General features: G+C 40.2%; 2 protein-coding genes across 5 annotated transcripts; both read right to left on the bottom strand.

Moving 5' to 3' along the window:
• Nucleotides 1–2,886: 2,886 nt before the first annotated feature.
• On the bottom strand, nt 2,887–7,458 carry lmod2a (leiomodin 2 (cardiac) a). Its single transcript, XM_051382507.1, has 3 exons — nt 6,981–7,458; nt 3,974–5,191; nt 2,887–3,164 (listed from the first exon to the last, which is right to left on the bottom strand). Exons 1-3 carry the CDS (start codon nt 7,248–7,250, stop codon nt 3,144–3,146), a joined length of 1,509 nt encoding a protein of 502 aa, XP_051238467.1. The 5' UTR covers nt 7,251–7,458; the 3' UTR covers nt 2,887–3,143.
• Nucleotides 7,459–10,484: 3,026 nt separating this feature from the next.
• On the bottom strand, nt 10,485–21,176 carry asb15a (ankyrin repeat and SOCS box containing 15a). Of its 4 annotated transcripts, none has more exons than XM_051382501.1 (10): nt 21,018–21,176; nt 18,409–18,510; nt 18,274–18,320; nt 17,992–18,123; nt 17,659–17,817; nt 17,280–17,525; nt 15,887–16,058; nt 14,812–15,355; nt 13,700–13,853; nt 10,485–13,579 (listed from the first exon to the last, which is right to left on the bottom strand). In XM_051382501.1, exons 2-10 carry the CDS (start codon nt 18,507–18,509, stop codon nt 13,422–13,424), a joined length of 1,713 nt encoding a protein of 570 aa, XP_051238461.1. In that variant the 5' UTR covers nt 18,510; nt 21,018–21,176; the 3' UTR covers nt 10,485–13,421. The 4 variants fall into 4 exon arrangements, 3 of the variants coding, with proteins under 3 accessions (XP_051238461.1, XP_051238462.1, XP_051238459.1); XM_051382502.1 differs by having other exon boundaries at nt 18,274–18,311; nt 18,409–18,513; XM_051382499.1 differs by having other exon boundaries at nt 18,409–18,513.
• Between the last annotated feature and the right edge of the window lie 72 nt (nt 21,177–21,248).

A 21,248-nucleotide genomic window follows, 5' to 3' on the forward strand; every position in this document is an offset into this window, starting at 1 on the left:
CGTTGGTGAGGTTTTGTATGTCAGTTTTGTGCCACCAGCAGGTCAAAATTTGTGTTTGTTCAATAGCCTACTACTATTGCTGTATGACCAAAAACCTGTTAAACTATAGTGACATTCTCATCAGCCTCAGCTGCACTTGTATCAGTGCTAACATGCTGAACTAAGATGGTAAACATGGTAAACTTTACACCTCCTAACACATCAGCATGTTGTAATTTAGCTCAAAGCACAACTAGGGCAATATATTGTGATTTTAAAAAACATAATTTATCTCTTCGGTGCGTCTGTTTGGGTCGGGGTGAACTCAAAACACAAACTCTAGTGCAGCCCAAACAACTGCTCTCTGGTCCACCTTCAAGGGGTGGTCTTGGACTGCTGTCAAGTAAACTCTGGGGCAGATAATTACTGGTGTGAACGCCATTGGAACCAAGCACAGGAAGTGTACCATTGTCTGTCATTTCATTGGTTAAAAATGTTTTCTCTTGTTGTGGTGACTGGTGAACTAGTTTACTCATCAGAGCCAGCTATGCAGCGCAGATTGACCATTGGATGTCCGCATCAATACGTCCAATTTGTACGCCTTAAGACAATCCTTAATTATGTATAATTTAAACGGGGAGCTATAGACACAAAAAACTTCTTTTGTACAAGGCTGTAAAGTTGAACATTTTAATATGTGGCCTTATGGAGATCACTCGGTTCTGTAGTCAGGCCTCAAGTGGCTGTTTGAGGAACTACAGTTTTCGTTACTGCCGTGTTGGTTTCCTATTGAGGTTAACGCTTGGTGTGAATCCGCCCTTAGTCTTTGATCTTTAGTCTTTTTCAAGGATTGAGAGAACAACCTAGTATCCTGACCACTCACATTCCAACACTCACTGTATTAAAAGAAGAGTTCCCCCGCTGCTGACACAGTACACAGCAGAATAAATGTGTGTATGTAAATAGGGCTATAATGAGTCATTTTAGGGAAAGGGCAGCAGGAAGTTCTCCTCACACAGACATCCTGCAGTGTCTCTCAGCACTCTGTAAGTGAAGTACTTCATTTTCCTCCAATTAAACTTCTTCTGACATTTACGTGGCATTTTATTAAAGATGTTAAGTGGTGTAATGAGGGGTCACACACAGAGACTTAACTCCCCTTCATTTTCTCCCTGAGGGGCAGTCCATATTTACTTTTAGCAGCTGTTTAATGAACTTCAGTAACATTGTGTAAGCAGACTGGATTAGAAACTGATTCATGTACAGTTTGATGGATCTGAAGCGCTGTTGTTTCTCTGCCAGCTTATATTAGAGCACATCAAACCTAACTGAATAAAGATGTATGTTATAAATGTGAATGATAATATTTATTTACTGATACTCCTGTGTCCGGATTGATATCACCTCAATCGGAAGGGTTTATCCTCTGTACCATTTAAGGATATCTCAGGCTTGTTGGACTTTAATCTGTCTGAGCTGAAAAATGTCAGATCACACTGCCTAACTAGATCATTGTTGATCAATGCAGCAACAGAATCCTGACTCTTACTGCACTGCCCATTTCTCACGTTAAACATATAACTTGCAGTGTATCATCCACCAGCTCCACACTCTCGTCCAAATGTGGTCACTTCTGGCTCAAAACAAGATGGCGACAGCCAGAATGACCAACCTTTAAGGCTTCCAAATGGTTGTCAGTACCTGCCGAACACTCCTGGGTTTCTCCCCTATTCCAATGTCATCTCTGGGTTGTTTCTCCCAGAAAACTTGATTAGGAATAGTAATGCTGATGTTTACGTATTGGTCCAATCTATATTCTATATCTATGAAACATCTGTCTTCTCCCTGCACTGCACCCACTATCTATCTGGGGACCCCGATTCAGTTTTCACCAAGAGCAAAGTTCTAATGCTCTTAAAATGTTGTTGTTGGCTAAAATTTGAAATCGTTGTCCACTGTTTACTAGCTTCGTTGTTTGTAGATAGCAGGGTAGCTTGTGGCATGGGTGGTATATTTGGGGACAAGTTACAATTAGCCGTGACAAGAAAAAATATGTAAATGATTGATTACGGTTATTAATATTGATTGTGATTATTCATACGGTTAAACTGGTATCAATTGTTCAGTGGATATTGTTTTATCTATATCTATTGGGATTCAATATTGTGACTCAAACATTGCTGAAAAGCATTTGATGGCTGTTAACAAGGAGGATACAGTTACTTACATTAAAGAGGTTTGGAGTAAAGACATCAAAACTTGTTACCATTGCCCCTGGCCTCCCCTATTCAATTGTATGTGTTGATGGACAGTAACCGGCAGCTGCAGTCAGCTCACATAACAGCTCTCTGTGTACGTTTGTAGTCGAGTTTAATCCCTCTGTGAGCGGTCTTTATGTGAGCTGATCCTCCTCTCAGGTCACCAACACGGGAAGCTGCTCTATGAACTGTAATTATGTCTTTAAGAGGTGATGTGTGTAACAAGAGAATCTGTTTAAACCACCAACTGATGTGGGATTTACAATTTCATAAAAACCTTAATCCAGATCCAGATGGCTTAATGGGTACAACACAATGCATGTCATAAGCCTCTGAACATCATTTCCTGTCTGTGCCTCTGCTCTCATTGTCGAATAAAGGAAAAATGCCACTCAAACAAAAGTTGCAAAAACAACGCCTCTAACCTGCAGGTCTTCTTCATTTTAATTAAAGAAGCTGCTGCTTTATCAATCAACGTCCAGCTTTGCAAACTGGAGGTTTTACATAAATGAATAATCCCAAAAAATAATGAATTCTAAGAAAGCAGCATTTTTCGCAACAATATTACTAAATGTATTACCAAAATTTAGCCAGTAGTTTTGAAAAACACTTTTGTAAACAATTGTCCATTATTGTGTCAGGAAACATCTCTCAGAAAAGTATTTATGCATTTAGTTTCAACGAACATGTAGACTAAGTCAATCTTAAACTTTATTCCTCTACACATCAGTATTCACAGTAGACAAAATACAACAATACAATCTGAAATACACAGAAATGCCGTCTGCTGCTAAGCTGTGTGACAAGTTAAATAAGATGCTGTTAAAAAGTGACATTTGGTGTGAAATAAAAATAAAATATTTCAATACAAAGTGAGAAGAGTTCAAGTGTGATCAGCAGGTGAGTTCAGGCCTGTGACAGATCCACCTGAAACGACAAACATCACACATGTTAAGTTACAGCTGATGTAAGACTGGGTGGATGTTTATGAAATAACTTTATTCAGACATCATGCTTCAGAACACAGTTAGATGTATGTTTTATCTTTTATCTGTCCTTCCATCAAAGACAAGATCAAAGATCAGATTGTTTCTTTTCTTAATGGAATTGTCACTTTCACTCTGTTTGATTATCTGTCTCTATTGAAGGTTTTCATGAGTTAAGAAACATTTGATCTGGTTTGAGCTGCCTGACTTCATAATTTGCATTTGTTTTTCGGGGATGCAGTGTTTCCTTTTTGTACCCAGGGCATCATTTTTATGAAGTTTCTGTTCAATCATATTGTAATGGTATGATATTTAAATTTAAAAAGCAGTTTTTGGTCAAAATTAATTTCATGAAACTCATTTTGTTTGCAATATTATTATATCGATAAATGTCCCTCATTTTCCCGTAAAGCACTTTGGACCAACTACGTTGTGTTTAAAGCTCTCTGGTGTCTCTTAACACGCTGTGTTGTTTTCAGCACGCTTTCTCTCTTCCCAGCAGCTCTCTGAGCCATCAGTCTTATCAAACAGCAGTGAAGAAGTCAAACTATTTATAACCTGACAGAGATTCAAGGAATTCACAGAGTGACAGAGGCTGTCGTCTGATCACAGCAGGCGTCCTCACTGAGGGGGTCTAATGGCTTTTGGAGGCTAAATTATGTCTGTGATGCTTTCACTCAAGCAAAACAAAATTCCATCAAATCAAACATAGATCCGTCAGTGACAGAGAGGACTCACAGGGAGTCTTACCCTTTTTAAGGATGTGATGCTGCTCCCACGAATTGCCGCCATCAGGTCATCGCGGCTTGACCTTTGCGGCGGTGGCAGATGTGATGATTCATCTCGTCTCTTCTGCAGAGACGGCTTCAAGGAGTTTTTCAGATCTTTGAGAATATCTGCGCTCTCCTTTTCATTGGCACCGTTCTTGAGCTTCTTTGACTTGGGTTTCCTTTGGTTTGACTGAGTCTTTACACTGTTCGAGCCTTCGTGCTGTTTGACCATGTCAGCAATCTTCCTTGTCGGCGGGTCTAGAGACGGAGGAGGATGATTTCTGTTCTGATTTTCAACAGTTTTAGAAGTTTGAGACGGCTTCTTTGGTGGTCTTTTTTCTGCAGATGAACCAGAACCTTGTGCTGACACCTCTGGAGGACTCTGTTCTGTCTTCTCTTGGAGCCTCCTCTGTCGTTGTTGGTCTTGGTTGCGCGTCAGGATGCTGGTCGCTGTCATCCTCGGGCCCGGTAGGTCGAACTGGTAACCGAGCTTGAGGAGAGTGGTGTTTTCCCTCAGCAGCTGGACCATCTCCATCTCCACCTTCCCCCCGCAGATGTGCCTCTGGTTGTGAAAGCGAAGCTCCACCAGGGTTCTGTTGTGCTGCAGCGCCGCCAGAAGAGCCAGGATACCCTGGCCAGACACGAAGTTGGACTCTATGTTCAAGTTTCTGATAAACTGGTTTTCACGGAGCATCTTGGAGATGGCAAAAGCAACCCGGTCATCAGCATGGGTGTTGGCAAGGCTAAAAATGTGGACGTGAGTGTTTGTGCACAGGGCCTCAGCGAAACGAAGTAAGGTTTCCTGGGAAATGTCTTCGATGTTGTTGAGGTTGACTTCACTCATTGTGGGATCATCACACAGAATCTGCTCCAGAGTTTTGTCGATGACTGTCGGGTTTCCACTTGCTCTGTCAGTGGTTGCATTCAGATTTTGGTTTATGGTTTCAGTCCTCCCCGATTCACTCCTCGAACATTTCGACAGACCGTTCTTCTGAGGAAATTTACATCTGTTCTGAGCCTCTTTTTTACACTGATCTTTCTTTTCCACCTCATCTTCCTTTGCATCCTTTTTGCTAAAGACACTCTGCACTTTCTTCCCCTTTTGTGAAATCCTCTTCCTGTCATGGTCCGGAGTCTTGCTGGCGTCACTGGCGGTCACAGTCACTCGCTCCCCTCTGCTCTTATCTGAGCGTCCCTCCTGCGCACGATAACAGGAGAGAAAATTAGGTCGAACCCTGACATTCTCCAGCCTCTGACTTTTAATTAAGAACCCTCTCCAACACTGACAGTCATTAAAGCTGGCATTTCTCTGACAGTCTTTATTTTTAGACTGTTTTCCAGCAACACATTTAGGTAAAGTATATACATGTGATGCTTTTTACATTTTTGTTTATATATTATATCAATGGGTTTATGTTTAAACACATAATAAACAAGCATCTAAAATGATAGATTATAGATTATAGAACATAAACATCTAGGGACTCTTGACTTTTATTCCCTAGTATGTATTGAGCTCAGTGTAACTGGATAGCCTCTCCTATTAGAAGGTCTTTCAGACTCCATACCTCCAGTTTAAAACTTTCTGTTATGAATTTGTAAGCCAAAACTGAGATGACCCCAGTGACATCACTGTAAGAGCCAAATCTGTTGTTGAAATAACCAAAGCACAACTGTTATTTACTGTGTGTACTCTGGGTCTCGCCGTGCTACAGTCAAGGGCTCAGGAACAAAGGTAGGAAGTCACTGTTCTCAACTGTTTTGATCCCGGAAGGGCAAAGGGTTTTTGACCGCTGTGGCGCTAAAGTTTGTTTGTTATGCTATAAGCTGATAGTTTGGTTTTCTATGGAAACTGGAAAATTTACTTTGTTCCCATTTATGCACGGCGGAAGTGATTGTTATTCTGCAACCAAAGAACAGCCTGTGAATTCTGTACAGAACACAACACACAGGTAACATCAAGTAAAAGCGAAGTGCATCAATCATATCACTCCTGGGTTAGACATCGCAGTAGCTTAAGTAATAGGCTTGGCTCATCATTAGGGTTATTTTCTCCTTCAGAGCCACAGAAGACAAACAACTGTTTTTAAAGGCTGAATAGGACTAATCATTACGAGTAAACTGATCTTCATGTGAAAAATTGTTGTAATGTTCCTTTAATCCCAAACTGAAACTGAATCTGTTTTCGGATATTTCCAAAAGTGCTGTCAGGGCGTTGATCCAGATTAGTCTTATTTTGTCAGAGTGAGACCGCTTAGTCTTGTCACTCACATTGGTTCATTTCTTAAAGGAACAGTGTGTAGGATTTAGTGACATCTAGCGGTGAAGTTGCAGATTGCAACACACTGAACACCGCTCACATCCGTATTAGACGACTTGGGAATGAGAGCGGGCTGGGAAGTGTGTACGAGGAACTACCGTGTACTGTACTGTAGTTTCATACAGTGTTCCTCTTAATACAATAATTGATTTAAACAGTGCCAATGGTTAAAATTGCTCAAGTGTACTCTGGTGCTGGTGTTAATTATCAAAGGTACTTCTATCTCTTTGCATTATTGTCAGTAACCTTTTCAGAGATCTTGAGTGAAATCCTTCCTTTTAAGTTTTAGTTAATTTCTATTAAAATCAGCAGTGACTTCCCTGCAAGCAGATAATCCATCACATTCAATGTTTAGTCAACTTTTTTTTTCTGTCAAAGTTGCAAATCATGGGGACACAGGTGCAACTCTTCTTGGGGCTGTAAAACCAATGAACTGAAAGTCAGCTGTAGAAGAGGTTTATTTTTTTAGATATTATTTTTGGAAAATCAAGGATAATAGACAAACATGGATGTTGTGAAAAGGATCATTTCAATTTGGTAGTTTCTAAAATCTAAGGTCCTTTATGGAACCAAAAGGTATACTTGCTCTGTAGTTAAAACATGGTGTTATGGTCTTTTAGGTGTGTTATAGAAAACTTGCAGGCCGAGTATTGATGTCCACTCTCACCTGTCTGCCATTGGACTCCATCCTCTCGTCCTGCACCAGCTTCTTGTTCTCGTCCTCCCAGTATTTCAGCAAAGAGTCCCTGTCGAAGGTCCCCGTTGGAGTTTTGGCAGTCTGGTCTTTCTGTCTCAGGCCGATGGGGATGTTGTCATCAAGGTCGGCCAGCTCCCTCTCCAGCTCCTGGAGTTCCTCAGAGGACAGAGTTGCCAGCAGCTCGTCTTCGTCCACTTCCTCGTACTTCTTTAGCTCCCTGCTGTACCCAAAGGTACTCATGATTCTCTGCTCGTTTTAGGACTCTATGCACACTTAAATCTCTATCTTTAACTCTTCTTCTTGCACTTTTATCTCCTTGTGTACTTGAAGAAATCTTCCCTAACTTCCCTGCTTGAATCTCCTTTTGCCTGTTGACTTGTTCTCCATCAGATTCCTTCAGATCAGGGATGCCGTGGATGACTGGTGGCAAATCAGAGTCCTCATTCACCTACTGGTCCCAGCTGCCAGAGGAGCCTGACAGAGAGAAAGGGGGTGGGCCTCCATACCGCTGATCGTCCTGTCTTTTTTTAGGGTGTTGGGTGGGGGGGTCAATGAGATAGGCTTACTGCAGGAATGTGAGCCCTCTGAGTGGCCTGTGCTGAGAGCTCATCAGCGATTCGTGCCTCAAAAGAAACGAGGGGAACAAAACGATGTGGGGAGACATCAGAGATAAAGCTCTACAGCCTTGCAACGAGCCAGGACACAGAAACACGCCATGGTTGTGGTGTTGTCAGGGAAACACTTGCTCTCCCTGAGGATGGTAGGATTATGTACAGTACAGCTCAGGCTGGCACTGAGGAGGACTGATGGTGTTTACACCAGAACACAACAACGCCAAGACAGGACAGATTGATTTGTAAGACTTTCGTATGGACATTTGGTGGAATGAAAACAAAACTGTGACTGGTTTTTATCTCCACAATCATATCAAGTTATATCAAGTCCAAAACTTATTAATATAACTAAAGAGATAAAATAATTATATAATTATATATAATATAAAAAAAACTAAAGAACAAGACAGAAAGCACCTTAAAATCTATTTAGTAAAAAAAAACTTTGACAGTAAGCTTTCAAGCCAACATGAATGATAAGTCCTTCAACTACTCCAAAGAAGTCCTATTGAAGATTGTGTGATATGATTGAGAGCTCCAAAACAGCTACTAAATGGACCTTTAGTTGAGATTTATCAACTGCTGTGTCCAAGGTCAAGAATGAACTCACCACAATGAGATTGGACAGAGGCAGCACAGGACTCCAGCCAGATTTTGGGGACGCAAATGTGAGCCAATTTGGGTAAAGACAAGTTCCAGGTTCACACCACGTTTTGAATGTCTGAAGTTTGTCTCTAAACTGTGTGATTGTTTGACTGCTCGTGTTTCTTGACCCGCTCCATCTGACTACTTGTTTGTTAATTTCAAATATTAACTTGGTGAGAACAATGTTATTATGGCTGATATAAATTTACACCCAATTTGTATTTAACTGGGCTGTTGAATCCGATCATATTGCATAGATGTTTTCAGTATTGTGTATACCCTGTACTTGTCACATACGTAACATTTGTACGGATGTGTAGGAATAACGCTCAGTCTTAAGGTTTGTTGTTTGGTTGCCAAGACAACTATCAGAGCTCCATCACTGAGCACGTTTAACAAGCTGCTTGGCAATCAGATCACATTACATGAAGTGAAAAGACTCCGTGACATAACACCACTCTCCTAAATCTGCTGTAAATGTGACCTTTGACTGGATTGTTGCTGTCATCCAGCTGTGCACTCCAGACTGAGAATAGAAACAGGTTCAGTTACAAAACAAATGCACAAACTGGTGATTGCTGCGTGTTTAATCCAAAATATAACACGGGATATCATTTTCTGACTTTTTCCTAATCATATATCAGCTTTAAGATTAATTTCCAGGAAGCCGTTGTTTTCAGTTTATTTCTACTCTCCAATGAGACACTTGACACTCTTGAGCTTCATAATTTCTAGAGCTTCATAGTCCCAGATGTGTGAACAGAGATCTTGTATGGTTTGGGTATTTTTTTGTACCTAATGGAAACAAGACAATACCAGTTTGATGGATGAGAGATGAAATAATCACTGAAAAGATTTAAATCTGCATTAAACAATATTTGTATTTTAACAATGGATCAAAGGACGATGTGTTATGTAAAAGGTATCGCTCATGATGATTGCACAGAGAATTGCCATCAACTTTTCAGCTCCTTTTTAGCCTCTTTTATCTCCTAGTCTTACATTTACAATATGGTTCAGTCTCCAGCAGCAGGCAGCTATTTTCAAGCTCTTATAAACCCATTGCACACTACCTGCTCAGCACCAAACAGCAGACAGACTAAGAGACCAGCTGGTGAAGAAAGTGGAACATCTAGCTGCTAAAGAGAAAGGTATATTTCTCAGGAGACCAAACTAGAGCTGAAAGGAGAGTGAAAATTTGAAATTATTGCTGCTTTAACTTTTGTTCAGTTTATTTAAACACATAAACACAATCAGCAGTTCACAGAGCAGAAGTCCTCCAATATGGCTGCTGGATGGGGTGTTATGTCACCATATCCTGTGATATGATAAATACAGCTTGTTTAATTGTCTCACTTCAATCTGTATGTGGTTTGCTTTGTTTTAGCACATTAACACACCTGTTGGTCACAGACACCTCACATTTCCAGCTGGTGTCAACAGTTTGGAGGTCGTTCAAAACAACGTGACCTCCTCCTGTTATCAGGTTCTCGGGTGACCTGCCAGAATGTGGAGCCATGTTGTTGTTGTTATTTGTTCTGCAGGTCAGAAGGTTAAATTTAGAGTCGATCTGTTTTCACTGTCTGTCTACCAGAGGAAGCACACCTCTTCACTGTGTTCACAGTCGGTGTATGCTTTTAGTTCAATGCAGTCGGAAACGGCTGAAGTTTGTTCAGTTGCAGCTCTTCTAATGGCCGCTAGGTTGTCAGTTTATATAATGGAGAGAGCTTCCGAGTCTGTGAAGTGAAGCCAACGTGGAAGTGTCTTAAACCTTCATTCTATGTAATGGCCAGCAGGTGGAGCACCATCAGCTGCAATAAAACACTGATACCACGCTTCTCACTTGATTTATTAGCTCAGTAAACATTTTTTCTGTTCATTTAGTAAATTTTGGTCCAATTTAGAGTAAAGCAGCGTATGCTTTTGGGCGTGGCTACCTTGTGATTGACAGGTCATTCTCAATGTCAAACTAGGCAGTTCTGATCAGATATGAAGCAAGATTCTGTTACTGTTTTGCTTATTTCTCATCTAAAATCGTTTCAGAAACATATTTTAGTGTACTGTTTAGACGAATGCAAGATTGTGTGTGACCTGACAAGCCGTCATTGTTTCCTGCGACAGACGAGTCGAAGCTGCGCAGCCAGGTCTTTCCACACTGAACAAATGAACTGGCCCAAAATTGTGTACAGACATTCATGATTCCCAGGCAATGTCATAATCATAATAACACAAAAGTTTAATAAATTACAGTACAAATGTATTTCCAACTGTAGGATATGTGGCAGTAGAAACCTATTGCTCAATACTGATAATTCTCAAATAGTAGCCAGGACTTTATTTACCTCCACTGCAGGAGAACCAGGCCTTTATTTGAAACAGGCTTATTAGAAACAGGTCTTTATTTCTAATTTGATACAAACATAACAGTTCCCTGTGTGTATCTCGATAAATTTGGTATATTGTACATTTACTGAGCACTAATTCCATCATTACAACAAAGTCATTTCATTCTCCCCACTCTGCTAAAAACACTTTCTCTGTTTAACACTTTTCTATTTTCATTCTCTGATTCATCCCTTCTCCTTTGCTGATTTTTCAGTCACTGTTAATGAAACTCAACAATTCTACACATTAGAGTCTAAGTAGGCCTACATCTCTTGGGGAGTATTACTGCATATGTGAAAAATTCAAGTGATGTTATTTGTGTCAGCATCAGTTTAAAGTTTAAAATTGAACAAATTTGAGTGTGTGAAGCCAGAAAGAAGTTAGCTAACCACATCTCTGTGGCCGCCCCTTCTCTGCTTCAGGCTGGCGACCAAGGCTACATTTTTAGTTTTTTTTACTGTCCATTGTGAGTACGACAATTTTATGTGTAATGCTGAATCAGTGGTGCACTCTTTTAAAGGTCTACCAGGGACAGTAGGAAGTATGCCCTTTGAGCCACTGGAAGGCTTTTAATGTGAAACCTCTGTGCACAGAGTAAGTTTTACTTTTATCCTGAACATTATTTACATTCTGGTTTTTATTTGATCATTTACAGTATGTAAGAGCCCAATCTGCTTACAGTCTAAACATCACCTGGTCTGTTATATTTTCACAAAGTTACAGCAAAGAGGCTCCTTCCTCCAACACTTGAGTCCCAGAAATCTGAGTGATCTGACACAGTCATTGTGTTCACATGCATGCAAGCGTCCTGGTTTTGAGTCTCATGCTGTTTTTGATCGTATTGGGGATATGGTGTTGGTTATTTATATCCCTGTAAACATGGTCATAAAAGTATCCAGGTTTTTGATTGTCTGCCTGCAGCTGTGTTTTGATGTCTCACTATCTGTACCAACAGAGAATTTTCAGAAACCTGGTGTTTGCATGCCACAGTATCCAGGTTTCTGAAACCAGAATAAGCTGTTTAAATGCACAAAACTTTACTAGAATACTCTAAAAACCTGTTCATAACCAGGATACTAGAGTGCATCACTCAGTGATGAATGATTGATCAGTAACTAACTGCAGATATTTTATGGTTATTTTGTACAACAGCCAGGACAAAAAGAATCTTAGTTAATGCCCCTTTGAAACAGGGTTAAAAAAAACATTTACAGTCACAGTTACAGATCTGGGCCTGTATTCATCAAACTCATAAATTTAAAAGAAGCTTTAACTACAAATCTTTTACTATTGCTCGCAAACCTAAAAGTCCAGTGTGTAACATTTAGGAGGATCTGTTGGCAGAAATGGAATCTTATATTCATAGGTATGTTTCCATTAGTGTATAATTACCTGAATATATCATTGTGTTTTCATTACCTTAGAATGAGCCATGGGTTGCCTTCCATGGAGTCCCCCATGTTGAACCGCCATCTTTCTACAGCAGCCCAGAAGGGACAAACCAAACACTGACTGTAAATAGGGACTTTCACATTTTTTGCGAGTTTCACAGCCACCATAGTTTCTCCTACACACTTCACTGCCCGTTCTCATTCCCAGGTTGTCAAATACAAACATGAGCAGTGTTCAGTTAGTTGCAATCTCAAACTTCTGAAAAGATGAAAGATGCAACTAAATCCTCACCTATTTAAGAAATAAAATCTTAAATTTGAGAGAGCACCAGATGTGTCTGAAGTTGGTCGGCTGCAGTCTGAGAAGCTTAAATGTATAAAATATCATTGGTCACAGAGAATAATACATGACCTGAGGCAATATGAATATTTCAGAATAGGGTAGTCCATTATTTAATTGATTTGATTCAAAGATTTTTTGGGATGTTAAACAACTTGTTTTGTTTTGTTTTTGCATTTATCAGGTGTGCTAAGAACAGTTATGCTAACACTGACTCTCCAGAAGCTGTTTTATCCTCAACCACCATTTTTTTTTTTTTTCTGCTGTCAGCAGATCCTCCATTTGCTTTGTGGTAATGGTAAATGGTAAATGGACCTGTACTTGTATAGCATCTTTCTTGTAAAACACCTCTACACTACGTGCCACATTCACCCTTTCACACACAAAGCCCATCGAACAGAAACTAACTCATTCATACACATTCACACACCAATCCACAGCATAGGGAGCAATCTGGGGTTCAGTATCTTGCTCAAGGATACCTCGACATGTGGCAGGAGGAGCCGAGGATCGAACTAACAACCTTTCGATTAGTGGGTTAGTTTTAGTGTTAGGTTAGACCCGCTCTGCCTCTGAGCCACAGCCGCCCGGCAATGCATTGTAGGAGAATGGTGTCCATTAACAGCATACTCAAAAATCCACTATATTTAGTTTGCACTATGTTTGGTTTGAGAATGCTTAATTAAATGTGTTACTTTTCCAGTGTGAACACACTAAAAACCAGCTTAGACTGAGTCTGTCACATAGGACACGCCACTTGTCTCTGTTTGGCTGTTACTGCTCAAAGCACACATGTGATGCACCATGTGATAGCTTTAAAGTTGCTCTTAAAGGTTATTTTTACACCCAAATGTAAAATTATTGCTCAGTCTCCTTTACTCCAATGTTGGCTCTTTAGGGCATTCTTAAGTGTAATTCTTAGATGTTTGACAAATACAGGCCCAGTTACATTACCCACAAAAGGAAAAAAAGAAACAAACACAAAGTCATTACTGTCATTTAAGACTCAGTAGATAAGATAGAAATCATCGTCCTCTCAGTCCTCCCTGCAGATGATTTTGGCGTACAGGTCGTTCTCTTTGAACAACAGGTAGTCCTTTAGTCTGTTGGGCAGCTGGACGGACATCAGACCACTGCAGCTTAGGTGTTTTCTGATGACCACTCTGCTCAGGTGACACAGGGAGCGAGGGTTACCTGGATCACAGAGAGGTTTTGAGGACATGTTGTACCAATAAAGCAGGAAGAGCAGGTACGCCTCCTGGTTCTAATGTGCACCTCTTTAATCTCATTCTTTTCACCACACAGTTAACTCACTTGTGGTCCCGTGAATGTGAGGCCATTCCTTGTGTTTTTTCAGGATCTTTGTTAGTTTGCCACAGAGAGAAACCGGGCCGACATAGTCGAGGAGGATCGACACGACCCTGCCCACCAGGTTGGCCAGCCAAGAGACGCTGACGAAATCACAAAACTGGACAAAGTAATGACATTGAACACAGACACAGAGGTAGTTATACTGTTTAGACACAACTGTATAGGAGATATCTGCAATAAAGTAATAATGAAAAGATTTAAAATTAGAGCAATTTAACAAGTTTTGTAAAAACATGTCAAAATTTACACGTATTTGACAAATACATCCCCAAACCCCATAGATAGATAGCCCTTAAAAACAGGTGGAGACATGTGGTTTGCTCTGTTTTGTACATATCAGACATTATTTTGATGATTCAATTTCAATGTACAATGCAGTGGAAATCTAAAAAAAAAAGCTAAGAGGACCTTGAGTTAAGAGTATTTTGTACAACGACTGTTCCCAAAAACAAAAATGAGCTTTCATGCACATTTGCTGATGTAAGAATTCCTTGTAAGATCAGGTTAGGACTGGAGTTTTATAGAACTTCAAATCCAGAATCAAATCCCCTTATTACCCAATAACAAATATTTCAACATTTTCAATAGTTATAACTCAAAGATGTATGATCACCTTTTGTTCGCTGAGAAGGCAGAAACACCACAGTTTTAGTGGCTGCTAAAGTAAAGTTCATAATTTTGTGACATATTTAGATGCTTTGTTTTGTCTGACCAACTGAGCTTAACTTAAACTTAAATTTAGTTTGATATAAGATAAAGAAATGTAACAAATCCTTGTATCTAAGAAGCTGGAACCAACAAATGTTTGGCAGTTTTGCTTGATAGATGACTCAGAAATTAATAGATTATCAAAATACTTGCAGATTGTCTGCTGATCGGTATTATTTCAACTCTGATTATTAATTTATATGATTAAATGCATTTTCACTGTGTAGTCTTTGTTTGCAACTTGAATAGATTCATGGTAATAATAGAAACTGCATTCTGTAAGGTAAAGTTTTGTACTTTGAAACATTATTTTAATAATTACTTGTACAGAGAAGAGAAAAACTCACTGCAACTTTTTCCTCCTGATGCTGCGAGTAATCAGACTCACTCAGTTCCTCCCAGTCGTCGTCATGGTTACAACAGAAACACTTCTCAGCATTATAGCCATTGTTGAGCAGCAGCCTCATCATCACCTCGTCCTTCAGACAGTACTGCAGCGCCGTGGGAAACACTGTGTCGTTCACCACCGTAAAGTAACAGTTCACGTCTGCCTTGGCCGCCAGCAGCTGCTTCACGATCTCGTAGCGGCCAGACCTGACCGCCACTAGGAGGCAGCGCAGTGAGTCCAGGTCTGGTTTGGCTCCCCACTTCAGCAGAATCTCAGTGGAGGTTGCGTCCCCGTTGGAGACAGCAAAGTACAGAGGGCTTCTCCTCATGTCTCCATAATTTTCTGAGATGTAAGGAGCTAACAGCGCGTTGACATCGAAACCTTTCTGCAGCAAGAGCTCCAGGCAGTGGACATGGCCTCCGTCAGCAGCGGAGTGGACCGGGCTGTGGCCAGACAGCCGCAGGGCCCGTCTAGTGGTGATCGGGATCAAAATCCTCAAAGCTCTGATGGAGAGAATGCATAGATTATTCTATAAGAACTGAATCATCAGAAACTAACCTACATGACAGCTGGGTCCTAACATGGGACTTACTAGTACTAGTACTTTTCTTGGAGGATGTGGGTCAAACCTGTCCATTTATGATGCAAAATATCTCAGATGTCGCTGATTGAACTTGAAGAAATGATACATGTTATTCAGGAAAAGAACTACACTACACTACTGGTTTTTCACATCAAAGACTATTTACAGTTCTTGGGGAGTACTACTGCATTTGGAAAAAGTTGAACAAAACCTTTTATGGCTCTGGAAGCTTCTGCACAAAATTTGATAAAATGATGGGGGGCTGATTAATAAAACAACAGGAAATACTAGTGACACACAGTGCCTCCTTTTTTGAATGAGACTGCACACAAGTTGTAGTTGCTGCAGCATTGTTGCAGAGACTTAAGAGATTAAGCACTGCAAACTGCTCCCTGACAGTTCCTGAACTATCGGAAAGTCCATCAGGTTTATATAACATTGGCCTACTCACAGGTAGTGTCCTTCGTATGCGGCGTGGTGGATGGGCAGCTGGGAGCTGAGGTTGCGGATGTTGGGGTTGGCTCCGTGCTGCAGCAGGATGTCAATACAGTCTGGATTCCCCGAACCTGCTGCATCGTACAGGACGCTGTCACCATTTGGTGCCTGGGCGTTTACATCAGCACCTTAATGTAAAAGCAGAAAATAATAATTTTGGAGCAGGAGCACAAACATAAAGATGGTTTTAGCAATAACCTGTATGGGCACTAAATGATTTTATCACTTTGGAATCTGTTACTTAAAGTAGCATTCCACCAATTACACATGAAGATCAATTTACTCATCATTATTGGTCCTACTCTGCCTGTGGAAACTATTATATAATGTCTTCTATGGCTCTTTCAAGGCTAAGAAAATATAGTTATATAATCTTTGGCTTGTAGTCAACTAATTTATGATTGAAAGTTTGTGTTACAAGCTGATGTGGAGTTTAAAAGACATCTGTCCAAGCATGTACCAGGCAGGGAGGGTCTAATGTAAGATATTGATTAGCATTATGGTATAATAGCATCCAGGGTTTTTGGAGCTTGGCAGGGACAAAAAGTCAAGATATCTTGATGTGTGCTGCACAGATTTTGACCATCTGTTCAAGAACATTATGGAAATTCAACAAAAAAATCATCATCCAGCATCCCTTTTTCTGCCATAACTTTTGGTCACACAGAAAACAGTGTCAGTTTTTAGTCAACAAATAATAAGGACATTAAGGAACTGATTCACAATCAGTTCTTTCTCTAAAGTTTTTATCCACACAAACTATCATGGCACACAATGAGGTAAATATTGGACTTTTCTATCCAGAATAATTGGCTACAAAACATAATTTGGATATTTTATCCATATTTTAAGTTGCTCAGTTAAAATAACATTTGATTTGATTTAATTTGAAAACCTGTTTACTTGTCACAACCAACAAAAGACACTGTCACTGAAGTTTGACAAAATTATTGTAATGACAGTTAGACTATTAAGTACAAAGGCCTGCAGTCAAGATAATGACACATTTAAAGGACCAGTGTGTGGGATTTATGATGAAGGTATTTTAGCTAGTTTCTAACTTTGTCTGTCTGCTGTTTGGTGCCGAGCAGGTAGTGGGCAGTGGGTCTATCAGAGCTTATTTAATGAAAACAGCTGCTGCTGGACACATTGAGACTGAACCAGCCATTAAATCTGAAGTAAAACCAAAACTAGGAGCTAAAAGAGGCAAAAGATCTCTGTAACGCTGCAGAGTACAGAGTAGTTCTCTGTGGGATCAAAACTACAAGTAATCCCTTTCAAAATGGCACAGTCATTTGATGCATTATTAACATAAAAACATAAGAAAGTGTGTGGTATAAGGGGTTCACCGTGTTGGATTAGAAGCTCCAGGACATCAGGGTGGCTGTATTCCGCAGCAATGCCCAGAGGAGTCACTCCATGCTGGTCAGTCTCTGAAACCTGACCTCCGTTCTGCAACAGGAGCTCCACAACATGAACACAGCCAGCCCTGGAGGCCTCATGCATGGCTGTCCACTTCTTCTGACACACCTGCTCCACCCGAGCTCCTCCAGCTATTAGAACGGAAACCATTTCATAACATCCGGCTCTGACTGCTGCAGGGAGGACACAAGAGGATAAGGAACTGATGACGAGGATGAACAAAAGCTTTCTATCAGGCATCACTATTTGTCTGCTGTGAAAGATAGAATATACCAAAAGGAAGTGTTGGTGGGGCATTGTTCTGACCTAAAAGCAGAGGGGATTCACTCTTGCCGTTGGTAGTGTGAGGAGAAGCTCCGTGATCCAGTAGCATCTTCACGTTTTTCACCAAACCAGCTCCCACTGCTAAAGTCAGGAAGGTCTCACCGTCTGAGGTCTTTTCCTCCAGCGTCAGATTGAAAGACGCTGAAGCACACAACAAGAGTTATACATTCTCTCACTGAATTCAGCACTAGAAGGACAATCAGCAGTCACTGTCACTCCATAAACAACAGTTGTTAAATGCACAATGAAGTGCACTGAGGCAGTTCTCTTCACTGTCTGACTGTCATGTGTAATAAGTTCGGACCTCTTACCCACCGTACAGCACCGTCTCCAGGACTAGCACCAGTGGTTGGACCGCTGCCCTGTGCAGAGGATACCAGCTACACTCATCCACCTGACTGAAGGCTGCTGGGAAGTCACAGAGCTCCTGCAGTGCCAACATGTCACCTGAATAGACAGTTAGGAGGGTTTATTTAAAACTTTTTGTTGATCAGGCAATCTGCAATTTTACCAATAGATGCCACTAAATCCTACATTTTAATGCTTGTTTGTCTTCTTATTTAGGACTACATTACCCATTAGACTTGGACTTTTTACCTTGTTTAATGGCCTCCACAAGCCTCAGAGCTTCACTCCTGAATGTACTAACAGGAAAATAAAGGTACACTTATGAGAAATGCAACATATGACACTTTGGTATGGATGGTGAAGGTGTTTATGTTTCTGTACCACCTTGATCCTGTTAGATGTCCTCTCTGACACGACTCCTGTATGCTCATCTGAACATCAAAGTCCAGAAGTTCATCTTCATCCATTTCATCAGCTGCATCCATCCTTCTGACATCATACAGATACAGGTACACAAAGACACAACTTCAAACACACTACAGTTTTTAACAGCATAAGCAATTACATTAATTCCTGATAAAAATAAACCTAATCTCGACACTCAAACTAAATACTTGAAAACTCTCTGGGTAATAATCTGTTAATCACAAACCTCACACAGTTTATTCAAATTAAGAGACAAATTAAGACTTGACTTGAAGTTCTGCATGAATTTACTTTGCTTCTGAAAGTAGTATTGATTCCACTGCTCCATCTGCTTTGTCTTTCTTGTATGGAGCCAGAACAGTCTCATAATGAATAAATGCACACAGAAATGAATAAATGCACGAAAAAGGACTCACAAATGTATTTGGGGAGTTGTATATATATGACTCGATACACAAATGCATTTTCAATGCACACACAAATATGCTTCAATCCATATATAAGTAAAAAAAAAATTAACATAGAAATAAGATTTGTAAACATATTTGTGATGCGTACACAAATATTTCTTGTTTTAAATATGTGCAATAAAAATTCACAAATGTACAAATCGTCAGGTATTTGCAATTTTCATTAAATACGTATTTGGAAGTTGTTACATTGATTTATGAATTGTCAAACCTGCATTTGTCTCAGTGCAGCGTGACTCCGATACACAAATGCATTTTTTCTACAAGGGTCGTCTGCAGCCAATCAGATGTCTCACTCCTTTACAGCCAATCACATGAGTGCCTCCCCATGAGGGGTTTTTAACTGACGTCATTACAGCGCGCAATGGATATGATGATGATATGAACGAATGATATGGATCTAGATCATAATCTAGATGGACCAGAGGAGACGGCAACAAAAAAAGGATTGTCGCGGTTGCCGCTTCCAGATGCCATGTTTCCTTTTTTCGTGAGGCACTCATGTGATTGGCTGTAAAGGACTGAGACATCTGATTGGCTGCAGACGACACCCTTGTAGAAAAATGTGTATCGGAGTCACGCTAGAAGAGTCTCAAAATTCCACACACAAATGCAGGGAGGTTTACAAATTAAGACAAATGCGCGTTTGACAATTCATATATCAATGTAACAACTTCCAAATATGTATTTGATGAAAATTGCTATTACCTGACGAATTGTACATTTGTGAATTTTTATTGCACATATTTAAAACAAGAAATATTTGTGTGCGCATCACAAATATGTTTACAAATCTTATTTGTATATGTGATTTTTTTTTTACTTATATATGGATTGAAGCATATTTGTGTGTGCATTGAAAATGCATTTGTGTATCGAGTCATATATATATATACAACTCCCCAAATACATTTGTGAGTCCTTTTTCGTTCATTTATTCATTTCTGTGTGCATTTATTCATTATGAGACTGTTCTGGCTCTATATTCTTGAGCTTGTAATTGTTTATACTATCAGCTCTATTTTCACTTTGCCCCTTACCTTCTTGATTAGATACAATTATTATTATTATATATTATAACAAGTGGGACGTGGAGGCATTGGTACTGACAAGTAGTACTTAGCTTAAAATAAAAAAAGGTAATTTCCAAAGCTAGTTATTTAAATGTGCTCAATAATTAAAATGCATAATATCAGTGACCAGTTACATTTGAACATCACCAAAATCCAGACACATCCTCAGGTACAGACAAACGTGTTTTGTCACTGTTAGCTAGTTAATGTTCCCACAAGTGCGGTGTGTCAGTAAAAGCTAAAAAGCATGAGGTGAGGAAATATGACCCTTGTCAAATCAGCCACAAAAACCGTCGGAGCTCCAGAGACACTTAAACACAAAGCACCTGGGATGTGTTGGGAAGCAAAAAGAATATTTTTCTTAGAATATTCCTAAGGAAAGGGGACAGGCTTCAATGTATCCGGCTGTGGCCAAACCAATGTAAGTTCTTCGGCCAAACTACATGGTACCGGACCAACTGGCCTCTTTCGAGGAAGTACTGGCAGCTACTTGGGTGGGCTGCTAAAGTGGTTAGCATAGAAGCTGCTAGCGTCAGTTATATCAGAACTGGAGAGTATATTTTAAAGACTGTTTTTGCATTCCTCCCAACAGCCTTTGGTGAGAGTTTGTCTATGTTACATGCTGGCTGATCCGATTGGTTGAAGTTCGACCGTATTTTTTTAAGGTGCCTGGCCCTTTCCAAACAGTTTCTAACGATCACTTGGTTCTGTGTAACAAACCACCTGGCAAGGTCAAGGTTAGAAAGCCATTAACAACTCATTTAAAAGCTACGTTGCTATACGATACATTTATTTTTGCCAATACAGCTGACAGTGGCATAGCACACATTTACAGATCAGTTTGTTTTTTACAACCCACAGAAGTGGGCCTTAAGTTGCGAAAGCTTGGGAACCCCTGAGATACAACATTGGTGATCCAGGCACTGCAGAAATACATAGTCTTAACAATTTCACATCATTCTGTATAGGAGAACTTGCAACATACACTGGAAATATAAAAAACCCTACATTTTATCATTCTCACCTGAGAAATGTGTCAGTGTTGGAGTCATAAGACGAAGCAGCAGCACAGTGTTTGTTTCATAGCTGAACTCCCCCCCCACCGGCCCTCCCCCACCGTCACACACACTAACACACACACTCCAAAGCGCTATTTATAGGTGTCACCTGTTCCAGTGTATTTAACATGCGTTCCACAGCACCTAATGGAGTGTAATGTCACTCTGCAAACATTTTCCACAGTTAATGGCAAACT

The sequence above is a fragment of the Dicentrarchus labrax genome, unplaced genomic scaffold (assembly GCF_905237075.1).
Source record: "Dicentrarchus labrax unplaced genomic scaffold, dlabrax2021, whole genome shotgun sequence".
NCBI classification, from domain to species: Eukaryota; Metazoa; Chordata; class Actinopteri; family Moronidae; genus Dicentrarchus; species Dicentrarchus labrax.

Excerpts from the sequence above, each read along its gene's own strand:
- lmod2a (XM_051382507.1), bottom strand. The coding sequence starts at position 7,250 with ATGAGTACCTTTGGGTACAGCAGGGAGCTAAAGAAGTACGAGGAAGTG. Across the intron at positions 5,192-6,980 it reads TGGAGTCCAATGGCAGACAG|GAGGGACGCTCAGATAAGAG; the intron begins GTGAGAGTGGAC and ends TATCGTGCGCAG. Across the intron at positions 3,165-3,973 it reads GCATCACATCCTTAAAAAGG|GTGGATCTGTCACAGGCCTG; the intron begins GTAAGACTCCCT and ends TTGTCGTTTCAG.
- asb15a (XM_051382501.1), bottom strand. The coding sequence starts at position 18,509 with ATGGATGCAGCTGATGAAATGGATGAAGATGAACTTCTGGACTTTGAT. Across the intron at positions 17,526-17,658 it reads TGAATCCCCTCTGCTTTTAG|CAGTCAGAGCCGGATGTTAT; the intron begins GTCAGAACAATG and ends TCCTCCCTGCAG. Across the intron at positions 13,854-14,811 it reads ATCAGGAGGAAAAAGTTGCA|TTTTGTGATTTCGTCAGCGT; the intron begins GTGAGTTTTTCT and ends TACTTTGTCCAG.